Raw genomic sequence first — 23796 nt, 5'->3', positions numbered from 1 at the left:
CATTTTACACAAAGAAAAAGGTGTCATTTTTGTAAAAGTAACGAATTGCAAAAAGGAAGTAATTGAGTCATTTATTTTTTATTTGATGTATTATACATCAAGCTTGTTATATTCAACAATATTATTGTACGTTTTGCATAAAACAGTGTGCTGGAAACTGGATGAGACTCTCAGAATTGCCAACACATTATTATATTGTTTATATGGTTTCCTTTTTTGAACAAGGCTTTTACATTTTCTCGCCTACTAAATACCCAACTATCTAAACTTGCCAAGTGGGAGAATGTATTAATGCTCGGCAACTGTCTCATCGAGAACATGATTTGTATGTTTCGTATTATACAGACATACATATTTTTACATAAATCATACTTGAAAATTCTACTGCATTAGTATACTAGTGTTGGCTAAGGTTATATAATCCACTGCTTAAATCAGACAGAATTTATATCCACGTTAGGCCTCCAATTGGGCTATACTTCGCTGCTTAAACAATAGATGGCACTATCACCATCACCACCACCAGTTTTGATGAATTTTACGTCTCTTTAATAGAAAAACATATTTGTCTTCAATTGGTAAATAAGGCAATGGAGAGATAAACTAAAAATCACATCGTTTAACTTTTTCATATGCTTTTGTTCATTATGTTGCGTTTATAAACCATTCTCTCCTGCTAATAAATAATTTGTTAATTGAAGATGTATGTCAGTACTTTTTTAGTTCGAAATATGCATCAAAAAATGAAAGGCAGACTATGTATGACTTTCGTCCATGAGAATTCATGCGATTCATGTTATTATATCAGATGATGGATCTACTCCAGAGTAATCGTATGCTGCGTGATATATACAAGCAGGGATCTTCAACTAATCGATTATTTCCTCCTTTATACTTTATGATGAATTTAATGGAAGTTGTGTACAACACAATCATTGAGTTCTCCTTAACGAAGCGGAAAAACATCTTACTCCGTAAGCACTAACAGAGAAGATTTGTTTAAATCAGATATGAATTGCTAGGGAAACGCTAGATATACTCGAGTAATGCAATATGTACAAATCTCCTGAAATATGATCAGAAAGAATTCGGAATTTTCACGTGTAAGCAGTTGACACTTGGCTAACAAAAGCAATACTTCCTTGTAAAGAGAAGGGAACTGTGATTTCCTGCGGACTATACAGGGTGTTCGGGATAAATTTGACATATTTATAATTAATTATATTTTTCCGTAAGTTACATGTATTAACACACACTTCTCTTCATTTAAAAGTTTGGACCCTTCTTCATTCATATACAAGATGTCAGAAAGGATGGATAGCTGGAACCCACCTGAATCATGGAAGAGAATAACTTGTATCATGATGATTCGTGCCCGCCATCAAAATAAGGATATTACGACTGCTGCCCAATGCTCCCTGAATACAGTAAAAACAATCAGGCATGAACTAGAGACTTGCAATGGTGACTACGAGGATGTAGCAAGAAGAAAGATCCCTAGCAGACGATCTGATTGCGTTCGTACAGCAGAATTCCTCGCAAATCTGCAGGAACAGGTGTTGAAGAACCCTGGCATTGGAATTCGGGCTTTGTTCGTGGAGTTGCTAACTGTAGTCAAGCCCTGGATAACAAGGGTAGCCAATGGTAGGCCGTATGTATGGCAGCAGGATTCGGCCCCTTGCCACACCTCTGGGAAAAGTCAAAAATGGTTGTCTGAAAATTTCTACGACTTCACCAGTCCAAATGTTTGGCCTCCAAACTCCCCAGACCTTAACCCCATGGATTATTTTGTATGGGGCGCAGTTGAAAAAGACACCAATCGCACTTCCAGTAATACAAAAGCCCAGTTAATGGATAAAATTAAAACAGTTTTTGCGGCCCTTCCCAGGGAGACTGTAGCATCAGCTTGTTCGAGGTTCCGAAGCAGAATTGAAGCTGTGATCGATGCTAATGGTGGTTATTTTGAGTAAATTTTGTTGATAGTATTGTAATTAACTCTGCCTGTTTTGTCAATTCATTAAATTTAATAGATACAAAGAAGATTTTCTTTTTCCTTACGAAACTGTCAAATTTATCCCGAACACCCTGTATAATGGGGCTCTATGCTCATCTCTCTCTCTCTCTCTCTCTCTCTGCCTGTTTCTAGCAAAATTCAGTATGTTATCTATGTTAATTGTAAATAAATGAATACAAGGTGGTCTAAATATTCTCAGCCAGTATGTAATGATTGTGATTTGAAAAATAAATTGAAATAAAGAATCTGGAAGCACACTGATATTTTATTAATATCTGACGCAGAAACAGAATATGCCACGTGGACTACAGTTCATACAAGTGATGACATAAATATTGCAGCACAAAGTAATCAAAGTCTTTTTTTTTTTTCAAAATCTGTAATGCAGTATTTCCCATTTCCGGCACAACGAATAGCAGTTAAAACAGAAAAAGACACAAGAGAAGTTCCCAAAGTTTTCCAATTGCAGACAGTCATCTTCATATCGCACTTAAATATCCCTTTAGTTATGAAAATTATCATAGCAATATATATTTATAACTAATAATTCAATTTTAATGAAGATAAAATATTAGTTGTTAAAGTTAAAATGTTAATATGATTTGTACAATGCTATGAAACCTCTCTTTGAGTTTTCTCTCAAAAAATTCGCAAGATTTGTCTTCAGTTTCCAAATGTTTGGTATGGAAATTGTGTTATTTTGATAATTTTCATGTTGTTAGTTGTGGTGGCACGCTTTTTGTTTTAATTCCTTGCAAACAAAATTTAACTTGGCTTCTTGAGAACTATAGAGGGACCTCTTTCGTTTTGAAGAGTATGCACCTATAGATCTCAACAAGCGCCTTTTCAACCTACTAAGCACTCTTTTTTGGTCAGTGTTTCACTGACCGAGAGTTAGATTGTGAAATCAGCCACAAGTATGGTTCATCGAATTTTCTCGAATATTGATTGTTCCACTAATTACTGTGACTTTCAATTCGATGGGAAATATAATAACTGTAGTTATTCACATTAAAAAATAAACATAAACGCAAGTGCAGTAATATGGACTTGAATTTGTTAACAATGAGAAAGACAAGAACTGTAGAATACATGAAACATAGTTTATGATGAAACCTTTAAAATAAAAAATTAGAGGTAACTGAATTTCCTGTATCATGTGATCATGCTTTTTATCATACGTTTGTACTTTGCTAATATTTGTGCATGCGTTTTAAGTGATTGTTGCCGTTCAACTTTAGCAAATATATGAACTAGAATTAAGTAGTTCAAATATCTTACTCATTTTACGTGTTATATATCGTAACTTTTAATGAACATTTCTTCATTTTATAAGCAAGAAAAATCTTGAATTACTCAAACATCTAATTAATTTTACCAGTTCAAAATATTCGCGTGTCTTCCTTTTCTGAGTTCGGCATAAGACAGTTTGGGAACTTCTACATGAGAAAATTCCATATTATTCGTAAAAGAAATAAAAAAATAAACAGAAACAAAGGACAGTTTTTATCCTACAGCCTTGTAAATTGCCATGTTAAGCTCTTTCGTCAGAAAGCGACGAATGACACCTGTTGTTACTTTGATATTTTTTCTACGATTAAATAACTAGTGGTGTACCATCTATTAAAAGTTCTTGGCAATGAAATAGTTGCCATGAAAATAAATCTCTCGCGTTGTCGCTGGAAGAATAGCAGTATCCAAAATAAAGCTTATGAAGGCTTATACGCTGTGAAATGACTTGCGCAAAATATCACATATTTTTACGATGAGCCGCGATTACTCGAAGCTCAAAGTAGGGCACAGAGAAAAGCATTTTAAAACATTTGTACTTTGCTGACGTCAAGAAATATTTCCGTTGATTTCAATGGGACGTTTATTTTCCCCATCGTTGGAAAAGACCCACTCGTTGGCATCGGCAATTTGTACCCCAAAGATTACAACGGCAAGAAGAATTATAACAGCAGTCGTTAGGTCGATGGTCGCAACTTGCTCCTCTTCGTATGCAGCTCCGTCTATGAAAGGCAAAATATGAAAATAGATTACGTGCATTAAAAAAAATATATGGATAAACGATGACAAATGGTTTACAACTGAAAATGTGTATTCTTTATATTCTATTATATTAATAATCTATTAACTTTCTTCTGCATAAAAGAGTGAAGCAATCTTAATATAGTTTGTTACAAGCACGTACAAGTGCCGCGTCTGTATAATAAATTTATAGTAAGTGAAATAAAAATATAAAACATTGAAATGAAATACGCGAAACCACGGATGAAATTCATGCTACAACCAAGAAAAATGCAAAAGCTAAGGAAGATAAAATTTATCTTCCTTAGCGTAATTTATCTTAGCAATGTTTTCCTTTTAATTTCTTGCGTAGTTGACTTTGTTTAATAACCCCTCAGTTTTGTGGGATGTACTGTCTTGGTAGAACCGCAATTCGTGCTTGAGTATTCAGTACTGTTAAGATATTTTAGTTTGCTATTAGATGTTTCTCACGACTACACAGTACTCGACGTTGTTGCTTTATCCGCTTTTTGTTGTTGTTGTTGGTGGTGCCATAAACGTCATTCAAGGTAGTCAACGTTTAATATGAGCACATGATGTGCTCGTATTAAACGTTGGGTAGAACTGTTATGTTGGTGTTGTCTAACTAATGCCGTGATAATTAATGTTTTCGAAGTACAACTCGGTATCAGATATTTTACTGGAAGACTTTTGCGGTAATGATGGGACGTTTATTCAAGTATTATGTGCATTTACCTAACATATATAAAGGTAGAAGTATTCATCGTATGTTATGAGTGTGGTTTCTGAACAATGACAAGTACACTGGTTTCCATAAATTAAGGAACACAAAACCAAGGGGTAAAAATGATTTGTTAAACTGCATCCATAAGGGATGTGGTCACCCCTCACAAAAACACAGCGTACACAACGATGTTCCAATTATAACAGTGTCCAATTTTTCAGTTGGTAATTACAACCATTCCTCCTGCAAAGCTCTTCTAACTCCCTCAAAGTTTTGGGGAAGCTGTTGAGAACAGCAACACATCAACCTAGAATATCCTAGACATACTCAACAGGATTAAGCTTAATACACCTCGCTGGTCAGTCCATATGTGCATGGGCTCTTCTTGAAGATATCGGTTCACGACCTTCGCTCGAACTTCGCTAAACTCTTTCTGTTTTCTGGGCAAGGTGAAAATTACGAAATTATTCAACGCTAAAAGCTTGTTAAACTACTTCAGTAGGAGTCTATTTCAAGTAGAGTGGTGCAGGAAAATTTGAAACTTCGAAGATTAAACTTTATCACTATAAAGGACTTGAAAAGGAAAACTGTGTTCTTGTTAGAGACCTAGATAACAGAGTAAGGAATGAGTCCCAAGATCTTGTGGGAAAATGTGGAGAAAAGAACTCTTATACTGAATTCCCTTACTCTCAAATATGTTTATTTCACGGCACATTTCCAAGGAATTATGGAAATGTAATGATCTCTAGATAATGGTAATAGTGGTAAAGGAAAACTCAGAACACTGAACTGCAGAGTGTAAATTATACACAGGAACTACACTGTCTGATCAAAAGTATCCGGACAACTACTCGAAACTGTAATCAGATTTTCTCTGTGAAACACTTTCCAGTAGTGGACATTAATACGGAGTGGGTCCACCCTTTGCTTCTATGACAACTCTAACTCTTCCGGGAGACATTCTACTAGGTGTCAGACCGTCTCCGGAGGATTGGCAGCTCATTCTTCCTGAAGAGCTGTAGCCAGAGCAGTTCGTGATGTGGGTGGTTGGGGGTCTGGAGCGAAGTCGGCGTTCTAATTCATCCCAAAGGTGTTCTATATGATTCAGGTCAGGGCTGTGGTCCGGCCAGTCCGTTTCTGGAACGTTATTATCCACAAACCATTCCCTCACAGACCTTGCTTTATGGCAGGTAGCATTGTCATGCTGATGCAGACATAGTCATCACTGAATTGATCTTCTACCGTAGACAGTACGCAACGGGTCAAAATGTCCGTGTACACTTCCGCATTTAGATTTCCGTGTAGTATTACGAGAGGGCCAAGTCCATTCATGAAAAACACCCTCACACTCTAACGCCACATCCTCCAAATTTCACTGTTGCCACTACACACGCTTGCAGGAATCGTTCTCCAGGCATTTGCGACATCTAGACCTTCCCTTCGGACTGCCACATGGTAAAGCGTGATTCATCACTCCAAATCACCGCTCTTTCCACCACTGTAGAGCAGGTGCCCTCCCTCGATGAGTCTTTGGACTCCCTGAAGGTGTCAAATAATAATAAAATTAATTAGAAAAGAAAACCTTTTAAATTCTAAGTAAAATATTTTTAGAAAATTCGTAAATATTTTGATGGCATTTCTAATATATAACTAACTAGCGGCTATCTTCGGCTGGAAATTAAAATAATTATGATTTCCTCTTCTCGCCATTACATATTAAAAAAAAATTAAATCGCTGTTTCAGGTATACGTAATTTCGATTGTTAAAACTAATTTCGCACACGATAGGAAATGGAGAAAGATCGCACATCAAAGAAAGGAACTCACTAGGACTAGTAAATAGCTAATCGCTACCGCTTTCAACCAATATATCGCTAAAAACATAACACTTAAGACTTAAGTTAGAAAGTTAAGGACTTAATGTTGAGGATTCTAGTTATAATAATTCATTACTCAGAAAGATTTTGAATCCATTTTAATCAGGCTGTTTTCAACCTATTCTCCTTATCGGTTTTCGTGTTTGGCAATTGATTTAATTTTATAATGAAGCTCGAGTTGGTAGTAAAAATGACGGTCTCTGTTCTTCTTAATTTGCTGATACTCCTTTCTTATAGCAATAATGTTTATATATCAAACCATTTTCTCAACTGAAAGGCCACGTTTTCCTAGACAAACAAATTGACAAAAATAGCAACACCGTCATTAAACGCCCTCGTCTCCGCTGCCGCCGGCTTCGAGTGCCATTAAAAATGAGTGGGGCTGTGATAATTTCAGGGCGACTAATACATCGACAAACACCATTTATCGAATCGATCTTCGCCTTTGATGAGTAGGCTGTTGATTATGCACGTTCGGTACACCGAACGTGCGTAATCAGTTCGGTCTCGCATGCTAGGTTGTCGCTCGCCTTAATTACGAGCTTGTTAAATTGCTGTAGTAGACATGTCAAACATATAAACCTGCTTTCTCAAGAGGGTCTATGATGGTGATGAACACAAAAGCTGAACTTCGGGTTATTCGTTCTCTCGCAAAGAGTGAGAGAGAGAGAGAGCACATTGGCTCCACCGTATATGTGCAGTTGTCAACAGAGTGTGAAATAACCAATTCACACTACATTCGAATAACCGTTAAGCATACACAATCGTCATGAATTTGAAATAAACAAATAACGTCAGTGTAAAATAAGAATTTTTAAGATAGGAGGAAATGATAGCCTTTAACTTAATATCCTGATGGGATTTAAGTTAAAGGCTATCATCGTTAATATCGTAATCGCCTATACACACCCTCTGTCCAAAAAGAAACCGAACTTTTCGAAAATAGAAGAAACTATTGGCGCCACCTGTTGTATCTTTTTTGTTCTCGAAAGCGGCAACCTTTGTTAGTGTTGTGTCAACTGTTTATGACATTTGTTTCATTAGAAGCCGAGTTATAGTGCCAAGAGTGACAGTGTGTTTTGACGAACGTGCAGAAAATGAGTTTCAAACTGAGAGCTGCGATTGACTTTTGTGTTAAACGTTTTACAGAAACGCATCAGCTTGAAAAAGCATACAGTGATGAATGCTCATCCCGTAATCAAATCCACGAGTGGTTTAAGCGATTTCAAAGTGGTCGTGAGACGCTTGAGGACGATGAAAAGCCGAGTCGTCCAAAAACTGGACTAAGCGAAGTTAATATCCAAAAAGTGCGTGATGTCGTCAAATAAAACCAGAAATCGTCCGTGAGATTGATTGAAGATGAATTGGGGATTCCAAAATCAACTGTGCACAACATTTTCACCGAGAGCTTGAGCTTTCGTAAATTGAATTCGCGATTTGTTCCCCACAAGTTGACTGACGACCAAAACATGTATAGAATTGAACACTGCAAGGACCTCATTAAAACCGCTTGTAAGGACTCATACGTCCCTGAAACGATCGTTACTGGTGACGAAACGTGTTTTGAGTATGAGCCCGACAAAAAGCTCCAGAGTGCTGAGTGGAGACCACCAGAGGAGGAGCATCCGAAAAAAAGTCGCTTGGAGAAGTCAAAGGTAAAGACAGTGCTGATTTGTTTCTACGATACGATTCCAAGGGAATTATCCACAAAAATTCGTTCCGCCTGGCCAAACGGTCAATGGTGAGTTTTATCTCGAAGTTTTGAAGCAGTTGATAGCGAGAATTCGTCGCGTACGGCATGAATATCGTGCGACCGACCGTTCGACAATACACACTGTCATGTAACTCAAGAATCTCGACCGTAGCCCTCACACTATTTCCGGAAATAATATAGTAATACAGTTAGCGACCACGAGAGAGTGGAAGTTGTCTGTTGAACTCTTTTACTCTCTTTCCGGATTCCTATGAAATTATTAATGGCGTTGAGACAATTATCAGTGATGGCTAAATGTGGAGACTAACGATCTCTCAATCTTAAAATAGAACTAAAAGGCCTGTGCAGCATAGCGGAAGTTGCGCTTGCATCCTCTGCGCTTGGACTCACGAAGATAGACTTATACGTTCGAGTCTAGTCGCCGACTGGAGGAACTTTTTCTAAGCCTTTCTTCGACCCGTTCACGAGTTAATCGATCTCTAGCACGGACAAGCTGATTTTTGTTCTCCTGGAAACTCGGGATTTTCATCCCATAAACTCAAGAAAATCGACCGTAGTACCCACATTATTTCAGATAGTGACATATCATGTTAGGGTTAGGTACCAAGAGATGGCAGCACTTGTTTCCTCGTCTCTTCATCTGCACCTATAATTAGTGGAGATTGAACTGCCCACTCAGTCCCATAAAGGCTTCACCTACTCCCTCTAAGGGAATAAAAGGCATTAGTTTATTATTTATTATTTACTAAAAGGTCTCGATTATTACCTTTGATGCAAAAAATGTTTCAGATGATTTCTCATTTATATTATTCTCAGGATTTATATATATATATATATATATATATATATATATATATATATATATATATATATATATATATATATATATATATATATATATATATATATATATATATATATATATATATATATATATATATATATATATATACTTCACTAGATGAAGAAACTCAGGTGTATGAAGAGGAGGTATTAGAGCTGTTGCAAAAACAATAAAAATTCAGCGATACGGACTACGGGATATCAGCAAGGATGCACACGTGTGTTGCAATGAATTGGCTGTTCCTTTGACCAGGATATATACGAGTAATTTGAGTCTCAGAACAGGGATAATTCTGCCGGATTCGAAAGAATGTATGGTAATTCCATTAAGGTTAGTGCAAAGACCGATGTACCCAACTATCGATCAATTAGTATCTCAGGAGTGGTGGTGAACATTTTGGAAAAGTTGGTCATGGCTCACAGTCGGAAATGGGTTGACAGTGAATCTCTACATTGCAATGAACAACATGGGTTTATTAAGGGAAGGTCATGTTTTAGCAACTTGCTCACATTCTATAACAATGTTACCATTGAACTAGACAAGGGGAATACACCAGGATACTTTTGGATTTCGCTAAGGCTTTTGACAGAGTACAACATGGTAGACTGTTGCATAAATTGGAGAATTTGGGCTAGATGTGGCAGAGATGACATTAGCTGTAGAGCTGGCTGCCTACAGCCAGATTTTGTCTCATATATCACAATGTGCTTTCGGACTCGTGGTGTTCGAGTGCAGAGATATAATGCTGTGGTCTCCATATTGAATAATCATTTTAAGAACAACGGTTGGGAGACCATGGTTGAACCTCATTACAGAACCAATACTGGCGTTAGAAAGCCAGATATTATAATGATAAAAGATGATAACATTTGGGTAATTGATGCTCAGGTAGTGGGTACTGGACGCTCACTTACTTATTGCCATAAAAACAAGGTCCAATACCATGAGCGGAATTCAGACCTTGTAAGGCAGATAAAAGAGGAGCTTGGGGCAGCTTCCTGCTTTCCCAACACCACCATCTCTCTATGCAGCGTATGGAGTGCCGTTAGTTACAAGGATTTATATCATTAGGCTTATCCAAGAAAGACTTTCAGGTGTTTCCTTGAGGGCCCTGCAAGGCACACTGGTCGGGTGGTGTTACCACCAACGTATGACTAATATGATAACACGAACTGGTGTCGGGTAATACTCTTGAAAACTCTTTTGTACAGGCTTCGGCCTTCTTCAGAGTCCTGTTTAGGACTAATGTAAGACTAGTACTGCTCACTCAGTACGAACTTAAATAAATGAAAATAACCAGTGGTGTACCACAAAGATCAGTGATTGGTCCACTGTTATTCATTCTGTACATTAATGATATTGGAAAGGATTTGATAAGCGCCATAGAGCTATTTGCTGACGATGCAAAGATAGTAGGATTAATCAGGAATTCTGCTGATATGCAGTACTTGAAGAATGATTTGAACAGGCTGAAATTGTGGGCATGGGAAAATGGATATCAGTTCAATGTCAGCAAATGCAGAGTCATGCACTTCGGCGTGATTAGATATCCAATGTCGTATTATATTGGTGGGATTATGCTTGAAGAAATTGATGAGGCTAGGGATATGGGAGTGTTGATAGATAGGAAGTTGAAGTTCAGGGGCCATCTAACAAAGATTGCAAATACAATTCAAAAGATAATTGCAATGCTGAAACGAACGTTCACATGTAAAGATAAAGATATCATTTTGCCTCTTTACAAGGCCTTGATAAGATCTCACTTGGACTATTGTGCGCAGGTCTGGTTTCCGTTGTGATTCTGATACAGTGGAGTGAGTGTAAAGGAGAGTGTTAGAAATGATATCAGAATTGTGGAATACTGATTATGAAAACAGACTGAGAATGTGTGGACTGCAGATACTAGCAAACATGAGAAAGGGGGGTGATATGATTGTGACTTACAAACTTCTGAAAGGTTCATACAGTATTTACAGTATTTCAACTAATGGAATTTTTCAATTTATGGAAGGTGGGCAAAGGACAAGAGGGCATCCTTGGAAAATAAGAATTAATGCCAGCAAGAAGGAGGTGAGATGAAGATGTTTTTCTCTCATAGAGTGGTGCGTAATTGGAATGGATTGCCATTTCAAATTTTTCTTCTTGGATGTTGTGCTAAAGGTGTCTGAATCACATCTATGAAAACAGCGCAGGAAAAGTACGCTATCAGTGAGTTTCTGGACACCGAAAACGTACCCATTAAACCGGAAATGAGACAGACAGTCCATGGACTATGTTCAAACGGTTTGTCATCATCAAGAATTTTAAGAGTGACCCGAAGTTCAGAAAAGCCGTATTCACTGCACTCGGGCCTGTGATTGGCGCAAAATTCATACTGACGACAACTCTGTGAACTATTTCAGAATGCTGCATAAATAAAAGAATGGTGTGGCGAATGAATTTGTTCAACTCGTCAATGTGCGGCTTCAATACAAGGTATAAATGACTACAGCGGTTCGCATTTTGGGTTTATTTTCTTGAGCAGCCTTTCACGTGACTGCCATCTTCATTCAGAAAATGAAAGAACATTTTTAAGGACATCACTTCCTTACATCCGATCACATGAAGACAGTGGCTAAGATATGGTTATACCAACAACACACTCCCCTCTATCGCAACGCTTTCATGAATGTTGGGGGAAGTGTGTGTGTCCCGCAGATGTGATCGCCATTAACAAAGAAATACAAATTTCCTTCAACTTTTTTCCGAAATAAATTAAAAATTCTAGAATAAAGTTTGAAAATGTCTATTCTCCATTACTGGAAAAAAAATTAAAAGGTATTGATTTTTAGTATGTCTTCCTACCAATAAGAAATTTCAAGATGTGTTAGCGTTACTGAGCAATTTTTAACTATATTTACTATATTTACCAATTTTCGGATTGATGCACCAAAGAAGAAGAAGAAGAAGTGCGGCTAACCTGTAGCCAACGTAAACGTTGGCAGAGCATAAAACCATGTGAAATGATAGAAAGAACAAATTGGTGAATGCATTGTGTTCATACTATTGAAACAATTGTTTTAACACCACTCGTGCATATATTGCAACAGTCAGCGGCATATATTGCAAATTTCGGGCGTACACGGAAGTAACAACCGAGAAGTCATTTGAAGTGTTCTGCCATCATATTATATCAAATATGACTGGAACAGCTGCATTTCCAGAGTAGTAAAAAAAAACAAAAAAGAAAGAAAGCGTTTCTTAAAGTCGATATTTTTATTTAATTTTCTTCGGTTCGCAAAAGTCCCTCTTCACATGAAAAATTCAACTTCAGTTTTATAAGACCTTCTTTACGACAACACGTATTTTAACTCTCTCTCTCTCTCTCTCTCTCTCTCTCTCTCTCTCTCTCTGTCTCTCTCTCTCTCTACGAGATCATTTTATCACAGACATTTCGATTAGCTGAATAAGCTCTTTGACTTTAACGTGACGAGACTTCGTCGATAGTTGCAGTTCAGAATACATTCAGAAGTTACACAAAGATCGTAATACGATTTTAAACTCCTTTTCTCCGAATTCTATTTAAGACTTCTTAAAACATGGGAAACGACTTCGTAAAAAAAAAAGTTTGTACATTCAGTTTTCACACTTGGGATTTGCGTTAATGAAATCAGAAGAACGTGTCTCAAAAGGAAAGAAAAATATTTCGACCACTCGAAACGACAAAAATGTTTGTTAATAATGACAACGTTTTCTTCGCCTTTTTAATAATAATAAAAAAAACGGCAGTAACTGAAACGACATAATTTGCCATCCAAGCTCACCTAGTAAACTTTTTTCTGAATAATTTCTAAACGCGATGCATGAAACGTCTCATCATGTGAATATTCGTTACGTGATAACTTTGCTTGTTTTCAGTGCTTCATTCACAACAACATATGTGCACTTATTATTTCAGTGAGGAAAGAGACATTTTGTGCATTTCAAAAATATGTATTAGAAAGTTCATATAAATGAGAGTTACACATGAAATCAAGTATGATGAAGGAGATCAAGATGAAGAAAATGATGAAGAAGAAGTATCATGAAGAAGATGAAGAAAAGGTACCATGAAGAAGATGAAGGAGAAGTATCACGAAGAGTCCAAAATACGATTGTTCCTTTGGAGATAAATCGTAATTGCATTTAGGTCTGTAAATGATCAATTACGAGCGACTGAATTCATGTATAGCATATTTATTGGATTGGATTGACTGACATTTTGGGCGAAGGAATTAACACTATGAGGTATTGCACCTCAAATAACAGTATGAGGTATTGCACCTCAAATGTATTCTCCGAGTGGTTGCTTGCTTTGTCGATACAGCAAAATTCGAAATGAAACAAAACAAAAACCTCAGCTTCCTTAAGGAAACGTCTTTCCTCCGAATAAATCGCTGAAAAGCTAATTTTTATTAATTTCATAAAGGTTTCTTGCCTCCTAGACGGGATTGCAACACACTTTATTCCATCATGAAGAGAAAATGTCCAACCTTACGACAAAGCAGCTAGAGTCCTTCAACTGCTCTTTCGCGAGTTTATAAACATACCAGGACTGATATGTATTAATTATTTGTGTTAATACACTCGTTTAAAAAGTAGTTATATATCCACACTACCAATTTGTAAATTCTGAAGTGTAACTTGTGTCGTCTGATACTCAAATTCACTTCGAGGAAGAATTTCTAACTTACTTGTATGGCCCGAGAAGGTTTTCTAGTTTGTCTCCGTAATCATTCATCATTTCTCCATCTGGAAAAGGAAAATCAGTAATCAGAATAACGCTGTGGGATACTTCAGATGGATAACATATACCTTAGAAAACAGTTATTTGTAGAGTATTATTCGACAAGTTAAAAGTAATTGTAGTCTCACATACGAGATTGTAGTTGCGGAAGAACAGATAACTGATAATCAGTTGTCTGTTCCTCCGCATCTACAAGTAATATAGTTTTATAAGGTTTTGACAGACGTGAAATATTTCAGTTTCTCCGACAAAACCATGTAGGACTAAATGTCATTAATCCCCCCACGTAACTAAATGTAAGACAAAATTGCAATATTTCGTGGATGATATTCACAAAATGTTTTTTAAAAGAATTACATTACGCGGGTGATATTATTATTAGAATATTCTGGTTAGTTACCAGAAACTTTTAAGCATCAACTGTAAAAATTTCCACGAGAAAGTGATGTACTTTCCACCCCCTCGGTGTATAATTGTTTTTATTCATATAACAGAAGTGTTTATAAATCATAACAGAAGAGTTTGCGAGAAATGTACACATCATCTACTATAAGTGATTGCTCAGACCAACTGTATTCAGTATTAAACAGTGGTAGGAACTATGCATTTGTTGTGAAGAAGCATACCAGATAATGCGCATGTTTCTCGAATACGAATCCTTTAACTTTAGCGATTTGTTTATAGCTGAAACGAAGTGAATGATGCCTGACAGTTTTGTAAAAGTCATCTTGTTAATATCATTAACAAATTCATTGATTTCATAACTGATAAATTGCGCAACGCACAAGGCCTTTTAATTTAGAATGCTGTCTTTCAGAATCTATTTGAACATTACCTTCGTTGTTAAAAATTTTAACGTATACATGAATATTTCTGATTTATTTTTTAGATTACATTTCTGTTAAATTTTAACTATACCACGTGTGTATTTATATATTATATGTATATACTATACTTTTTATTATATCAAAAAGATCCCTTTGTAAACTTAAGAACATTCCTGAATTTATAGATCCTGAAAACATACCTTATACATTTAAAAGTCTTTGGTGACGTCAGAGTTTGAGAGGAAGACTTCCCTTTTCTCCCAAATAAATAGTAAATAAATAGTTCTGATCCATTCAAACGTTCTGAGCAAATAATAAGAAATATTATTACTAGTACGACAAGTGAACAATTTTTGCGGCGCCTGAAGTGCTAAAACAGCCTTTGGTGAATGACACGATTGCATTACTTCTGTAACTGTTTTTCCACATGTCGCACATTATTCTAGATTAATGCAATAATCTATGAAAATCATTTACAAGTTGATCTCCTTAATCTTGAATGAACAGTTTTTAAGAATAATAAATGTTGTACTTGACTCATGTGATTTCGACTAGATTCAGACGGAAATGGAGTACAGGAAAAGCACATGAACAGCTAAATTAAGAGTTCTGTGTTTTATTTGCGCATTTTAGGAATTACAACAGAAACGAATTTTGAAAACGTGTCGTGATTTCACTAGATATATCAAAATATGTAAATGCTCACTATCATTCAAAACATAAACTTAAAGAAATGCATATTTACCATTGAAATATGGAGATGCCAGTGCACCAGTCAGAAGAACAAAACTGAGGATAACAACTGGAATGCAGTTCATTTCTTGAAATATAAAGAACCTGTTAGAAAAAAAGAAATTGGTCGTTTATTCACACAAAATTTTATATATGAAATCCATAAACTACATTGTTTCGATCGCGATGAAATTAAATTTTCATTTACGTATCCTCGTGCTTTTAACCTAATTTTGGTATTAAAAACCTCTTTAAAATGAAAACTATATTTCTCCATAAAATATTTCTACATAAGAAGTCTACAAAAATATCCAAAACATTGGATATTTTTGTAGACTTCTCTCAACAACAAGACATGGAATCATTTAACTTAAAATTATAAACGATTCTATGTTTCTTCAAAGCCATGGTGAAGACGATGCTTGAATTTTGTAGACGAACTGAAGAGCATGCAAATTAATTTGAGTTGTTGTGTTCATAATTGAATGCAGAACTGTAGAAAGACCGATTTTTGTTTTCTCTGCATACTGATTATATGCAAGTAAAACAAAGAATACGTAATGTTTCATTAAGAATTCTTAGGTGTTCAAGGACAGTCTTAGTGTTGCACATTGTTGTGGTACGGACAGCAAGTAATGGAAGGTTATTGGTGAAACGGTTGCTTTTCGAAGACCCAGGATAATCTGTAGACAGACCGATTTGTGGTGCGCCCTTGAAGAAGAAATTCTTGATCCAATAGTCCTCAGGAAAACGAATCCTGGCATTTTAAAACTGAAATGTCGCTCAAATTGCCTTCTGTCGTTCTTGCTCGTAATGCCTATTGAAATTCTTCATACATTTGTTTCCGTGGCGGTCTTACGAATTTAGCAGCAGAGGTTGATGTACAGCCGTTGCTTCTTGAAATCATTCATTCCACAGCGCGAAAAATATGCCTGCATTTTATCAGCTCACTTACACGAAACTGCCTTGTTGTGCTGTCAAAAAATAAAACATTCAGCACTGGCAGCATGTTGGAACTACACCGGCGAATGGCGAGTGCTGAAACTGAACATAATAAAAAAGGTTTAAGTTAAACTGTTTAACTTAAATAGTTCAATAATAAATATTTAAAGTTATTAGAGAAACATAGAATCGCTTATAATTTTAAGTTACATTATTCCATGTCTTGTTGTTGAGAGTTGTATTTTGACATCTATTAAAACGGTATTTTAATTGTATATTATTTCTTCGACTAGTGCGATGTTATTGCATTATTCCTATAAATATTACAGATAACTGTGCTATGAAACATTTTCCAAGATATGCTTGTTGTACAAAGTGTTGAAAACTATCCTTCGTATACTCCATCATTATAAATATTTTGCGCAGTTCTCCATTTCAACAATACAAAATAACATCGCAAAATAAAGGGGGATTTTAATTTTATTCTGCTACTTGTTCAGATATAAACATGGGATGGTTACTGATTAGCTCTCTAGGCTTAAGCGCGGGGCATATTTTATACAGACAAATGCGCTTAACTTTCACAGCCAAAACGAATACAGTATAGCACAGAGTAACCTGTTCGAGACAGCAGACTACAATGAAAGTAATCTCATTAATGTGTTTAATTAGAATGTATTAAAACCGAAGAAGAAATAATACAAGTCATATTATATATAAAATGCAATAGTGATGCAATACAAGTACAGGGTGTTCGGGATAAATTTGACAGTTTCGTAAGGAAAAAGAAAATCTTCTTTGTATCTATTAAATTTAATGAATTGACAAAAAAACATTACAGGCAGAGTTAATTACAATACTATCAACAAGATTTACTCAAAATAACCACCATTAGCATCGATCACAGCTTCAATTCTGCTTCGGAACCTCGAACAAGCTGATGCTACAGTCTCCCTGGGAAGGGCCGCAAAAACTGTTTTAATTTTATCCATTAACTGGGCTTTTGTATTACTGGAAGTGCGATTGGTGTCTTTTTCAACTGCGTCCCATACAAAATAATCCATGGGGTTAAGGTCTGGGGAGTTTGGAGGCCAAACATTTGGACTGGTGAAGTCGTAGAAATTTTCAGACAACCATTTTTGACTTTTCCCAGAGGTGTGGCAAGGGGCCGAATCCTGCTGCCATACATACGGCCTACCATTGGCTACCCTTGTTATCCAGGGCTTGACTACAGTTAGCAACTCCACGAACAAAGCCCGAATTCCAATGCCAGGGTTCTTCAACACCTGTTCCTGCAGATTTGCGAGGAATTCTGCTGTACGAACGCAATCAGATCGTCTGCTAGGGATCTTTCTTCTTGCTACATCCTCGTAGTCACCATTGCAAGTCTCTAGTTCATGCCTGATTGTTTTTACTGTATTCAGGGAGCATTGGGCAGCAGTCGTAATATCCTTATTTTGATGGCGGGCACGAATCATCATGATACAAGTTATTCTCTTCCATGATTCAGGTGGGTTCCAGCTATCCATCCTTTCTGACATCTTGTATATGAATGAAGAAGGGTCCAAACTTTTAAATGAAGAGAAGTGTGTGTTAATACATGTAACTTACGGAAAAATATAATTAATTATAAATATGTCAAATTTATCCCGAACACCCTGTAATAGTATTTAGTAGTGAGCACCATACATGTGATTATATAAAGCCTAATAAGGTAAAAAAAAAGATAGAATAAAGAAGTGAAAAAGTATTGCCCACGATAAAATAGTGGACGATGTGTGTAACCAATGGTAATACTGGTTAGCAAAAAAATATAAAAAAATGCAATATAGTCACACTAAAAATAACTGCATCTAAATCGCTTTATATGGAAGCTCACAAAATCTATAATAAAGAAGATATATTATAAAGAAGATATACATACCGCACAGTTCCTTTAAAATATAAATATTAGTCTCGTGAGGTAGTACTCACACTATTTCTAAATTGAACATCTGAAACTACTGACTTTATTAGGCAGTATATTTGTAGCTATTTCTGAGTAAATATTTAAACAATTTATGAAAGATTTCTTTATTTGCTTTAATCACTACCAGCGAGTTTCTGGCACAACGCAGACTATACGTTATATTATTAGTAGAAGTAGTAGTCTGATAAGAAGCAGCGCTGTGATCAGAATAGCAGTAAGCCGACAAGTGGTCAAGCTTTCAATTAAATATGTATTGATTAAGGTCGAACAAATATACTCGTTAGAAAAAGGAAGCCCGCAACTTTTTCTTTAATTATATATTTGTATAAAAATATTAAGTAAAATATTTACGTTTAAGTATCATGCACAGAGAAGGCTAGGTTACCAAAATACTGCCATATTCATTCAACGCGAACATGATCCTCCTGCTGACTGTGCAACAATCCAAAGGTCACCGAGACATCGAAGGTCACTAAGCACAATGTCTGTAACAGGTGAGTGAGCCTTTAAACGACGAAGGGGACAGGCCACAGCTGCTATTGATGCTGGCGGCGACTACACTACCAGTGTTCCAGGATCTCGGAAAACGAGGAAGCAGCCAACCGCACCGAATGGCGCTGTCCACAATATGAAAATGAAGAACAAAACCATGCAAAAGCAGTGATATACAGCAAGGTAAGTCCCTTCCTGATTCTACAATTATCAACCACTTAGATTCATTCAAACTCATGATTAAAGACTTGCTTAATATACCCACATGGAACAAATTAGCAAAAAATTTTCCAGGTCTACGAGCATTACATATTGTAAAATAATGCATTATGAAAGAAGTGCTTGGAACGGTGCGAGATATAAAATCGAAACTAACGGTAGCAACAGAAGCGCAGGAAAACCCCAAAAGCGAAAATGAAGAACTGCCTGCGAAAAGAGATAAACATTTTCCGTTCTTTTCGCAGTGTGAAATCGAGCATATACTGCGAAAAGAACGGCAAAAAAATAACTACAAATAGAGGGTATACCAAAAGAAAAGGCAGAAGATTTAAGCACAATAATGCAGTTAATTTGCACAGCATTCCAGTCACAACCACAGAAATCGCCTCTGTTAATGGAGGACCACAATAAAAGGAAACCACTACCAATCACCGCACTTGTCACCAGCAAATCTCTGAGAGACCGCATTTTAGCAGCAAGCAAGAAAACAAAGCCGACAACATCGATCCTGACGGGCAACCAATCTACGTATATAAACACTGGACCCCCATATTTTAAAAATATGCTATATCAGACAACGAAAATAAAAACCAAAAAAAAAAAAAAACTGCAAGTTTCTGAGGACTAGGAATTCATAGGTATTTATGAAATAAGATGATAATACTAGAGTTTATGAAACTGCAAGAGAATTTGACATAAGCATTCTATCAATATAGTGCATTAACTCTCCCCATCCATAAAAGCCAGCTTTAAAATTATATTTAAAAGATGTAGCATGGAGATCTCAAATCTGGGCGAGGTATCCAGGCGGAAAATTAAATTTTCAAAGTCTTTGAAGAAGTGGACAGACAACGCTTTCACAAATACCGACTTCACCATCTTACGCACAAACATCAGAAGCATAAAGAAACACTGGCTTATATTGATAACAGTGCTCAACAACATTGTTGCATTTATCAAAGAAAAATACAACGTGATGGAAAAACAAACTCGTTTCGAACATGCTGAAACGCTAATTTTGAAAATCAAGAGATATTAACATAAATACTCTTGACCATTTTCCTTCAACCTCTGACACATACCTTGATATACTAAGTCAGTACAACATAAACCCTACCATAAAGTCTAAAACAAGAGAAGAAATACTCAACATTTTACTAACACAATCATGCTTCGGCCATATCAACATACGGTCTCCCATCAACATATATATTTCATCAGTAATTAACACCAAAATCGGCGATCACTACTTTGTCTCAGCTTCGTTCCATTATGCCACCTCCCCTCCCCCAACTCCGCAAAACTCTAACAGACAATTCCAACTCCGAAACCATAGTAAATAGCATTGCCAACAATCTTATAAAAATGCAGACTGGAATTGCCTACTCAAAATAAATGATCCTATAACTTTATACTAGGACTTCTAACTCGTGTTCAGAGAAATGTAAAAAAAAAGCAACAACAACACCCACACGAACCAATGAAAAAACGACGACATTCTAAACAATATTACAGTAAAAGAAAATCTACAGAAAAGACTAAAAAAAAAAAAAGTCACCCAGCAACACTCATCTACAAACTTTATACATAAACACAAGAAATCAACTAACAACAAAAATTCGGGGCAAAAAGACACTGCTACTTTCAATTGTAATTGTCTGTTAGAATGTCCAATTAAGAGCATTCTTAATAACACCAAAGCACGGCAGCTGTCATGTCCTTAAACTCGTTCATCGAGTTTATGCAACGTACTGACAGATTGAAGGGGCTCTCTATTCTACACAGTAAATATCAGAAGTATTCGAAAATATTGGCTTATGCTACAAGCTTATCTGAAGCACATTGACGGTGTTGATATATTATTCCTAACTGAAGTACCCGCTACCTATTGATGAAGTAACAAGTTACCAAATTTCAAACTTCAAATACACACTCAGACAAACAAGGCAAGGTGGTTGAATAGTAATATTAGCAAAACAAAAATTAATATTGAAAGAACAATCCATGCGACGTTCTAAACGTGGAAAAAATATAAGAAAATGGATAAAGAGAAAATATATAAGAAAACTATAAAGAAATTCAAAATACGCATAAAAACAATCCAAAATTCTTGGATAACACAAAACATAATTTTAAATGTACGAAGAAAGATACTTTGAGGAAACAAGTATGCGATACCCAAGTAACTCAGTTTTGGAAGAATTCAAAAGAATAAGAAACTACCTTATAACTCAGATGAGAAACGCTAATGAAACTGCTATACAGACAAATTAGCTTCTACACAAAATGATATGAGACATACCTGGTTTGATTAACGAGATGATGGATTGTGATTCTAAAGTCACTACCTTCGAAACCATGAAAAAACAGCTTCGTGAAAGAGGCCAAACCAAAAGTTAGCAAATGACTTCAATCAGTATTTTGTAGGCTTCTTCCTAGAACGGTAAAAAACAGATCCTCCTTTTCACAAAACGTGATCCGATCCTACACTAGTATCACAAGCAGATGAGCATTGTGTATTCCAACCATAAGAGAAACAGAAGTGCTCTCTGCAGTCAGTTCAAGCAACGGGACAAGAATCGATGATATAAAACCCAAGGATATTAAACAACATGCACTTATCCTGGGCCCAATTATACTAAAATAATAATTAAAATTTTTGACCTGGATATATATCCAACTCTTTTAATAGATCGCTAATCACACCCATATATACAAACGAAGAAAAGAACTTCAATCTACAACTACAGACCAATAGCTACACTACCAGTTATCAACCAAATTATGAAGAGGATCGTTCTTATCAAATTGCTACATATGCAGAAAATTTGATATCATTCCTAAAACACATACGGTTTCCAGAACAGTAAAGGAACAACATGTATCTTGGAAGATTCGTAGATCGAATCAGCACTGCCTTAGATAAAAACAAAATTCAAATGAAATCAAGCGTGAATAAGTGCCTTATTTCCTCTCCACGGTACAAACATACTATAGGCTGACCAACCTCTCGTGGATGAGTTCCTCATTAAAAAATATCCCTTGTCTATCTAACCATAATATTATTACAAACCTCTAAGATACTCCAACATGACATTTTAGTAAATCCAAGCTATTCATTGCAAAGTATAGATTCTCTGCCCACTCTGTGAATGAATGCTAACTCTCACCAGATTTTTCAGTAACTTCACAGCTACTCCGGAGATACTGAGAGGCTGATAGATACATCCGTCTTTGCACCACCCATGCACAACTGGATTATCATATATTCATTCTAATCCTGTGGAATCTTCCACGGCATTCAGACTGCGTTTTATAGTCAGCTCAGCCAATTCTGATGAACACTGCCTTCCTGCGTTCTGAAATCTCATCAGCACCGAATTAGAATTTAGTTTATGAACCGGTTCTAGTTTCATAAACTTCGCTCTTAGCAAAGTGATTACTCATTAGCTGGCAATCTCTTCTGAATATACGACCTGCATATCCTCGATATTCATCAGAGTTGTTATTTCATTATTTCTTTCACTTGAAGCTTTAAAGCATTTTAATACTTTCTAAGCAGCGATGATATCCTTCTTAACCACAAACTGATGACATGGGACCGAGCACAGTATTGTCGGTTGTGCAGAGTTTCCTGTCGTGTAATTCAACGTGCAACTTTTTTCTGAGCGCGATATCTAAATACCAATCTCTCATTAACCGCCTACAGAACAATTACATCCCCCCCCACCGTGGTTGTGATATTCAACTCCTTTGTTCCTGATACTCCTGACACTTTTGTACAGACATAACAAGTTACCTTCGGTCTTGTTTGTATACTCACTTCTGTTACCCGCTTGGTTCAGTTAGACAACTTGCAAATCTTTCTTCGATATAAAAAACTCTCTTATGCGGATATTCTTTGTACATTCCTAATAAGTCCGAACCCGCCAAGTAAAAACATCGTCCTTTCATCGCACTTACTCCTTTTCTCAGCACGTTCCTATCATTATCACAAAACCACTAAAATCGCGTATTTTAAACGATTGACAATCACGTCGATCCTTCCCGTTTTAGCCTCGAGCTCAACTCGATGATTTATAAACAGAAAATATTACAATGTTATTTCTTACAGGTACAAAAACAGATTTCGTAATGACAAAGCATCGGGAATACTATTCAGATCATTATTGGAGTATGTGCATAAATTACTATAATTCTTTTCATTCTGGGTTTGGGCGCTTATCGTGTCAGCAGATGTTGGCAATAATCTCTATCCAAACAAGTGACCCATTATTGTACTGAAGGATTTACTCGTGAATGGTATTTATTATAAATCTTAAACAACATCCGGTAATCATTTTAACATTATGTATTCTGTTAATAACAAGCCTCGTTTTATTTGCCAAATATGAGGTATGGGAGTTCAGATTTTTCCAAACTGATTTTTCATCGCAACCAATGAAATGGATTTGTATGGATTAAACTTGAAAGGTTTATTTATTTTATTTGATGTTTTTTTTTTTTTTTGCAATCGGAAACCACAGTTTTGTTTGCCTTACTTTGTACCAAAGTAAATACGAATTGTGCAAAGAAACGAGCAGAGTAACAGACTTGCGTATTACATTTAAAGCAGAGCGTACACTCAATTTGAGTTGAAGTATGCG

General features: G+C 36.2%; 1 protein-coding gene across 1 annotated transcript in view; it reads right to left on the bottom strand.

Moving 5' to 3' along the window:
- Positions 1-2261: 2261 nt before the first annotated feature.
- The window catches only part of LOC150097998 (xibalbin-1-like), a 72169-nt gene continuing 50634 nt past the window's right edge, over positions 2262-23796 (bottom strand). Inside the window, exons 2-4 of the mRNA XM_090406297.1 lie at positions 15542-15633; positions 13917-13974; positions 2262-4026 (exon numbers count right to left, since the gene is read on the bottom strand). Coding sequence (XP_090262423.1) covers positions 3888-4026; positions 13917-13974; positions 15542-15614 — 270 coding nt within the window. The 5' untranslated portion in view covers positions 15615-15633 and the 3' untranslated portion in view covers positions 2262-3887. The remainder of the gene's footprint in view (positions 4027-13916; positions 13975-15541; positions 15634-23796) is intronic.

Source organism: Typopeltis vanoorti, chromosome 16, assembly GCF_054136105.1.
Source record: "Typopeltis vanoorti isolate ZY-2024b chromosome 16, IOZ_Tvanoo_1.0, whole genome shotgun sequence".
NCBI lineage: Eukaryota > Metazoa > Arthropoda > Arachnida > Uropygi > Thelyphonidae > Typopeltis > Typopeltis vanoorti.
This window is presented reverse-complemented; position numbering and strand designations above follow the sequence as displayed.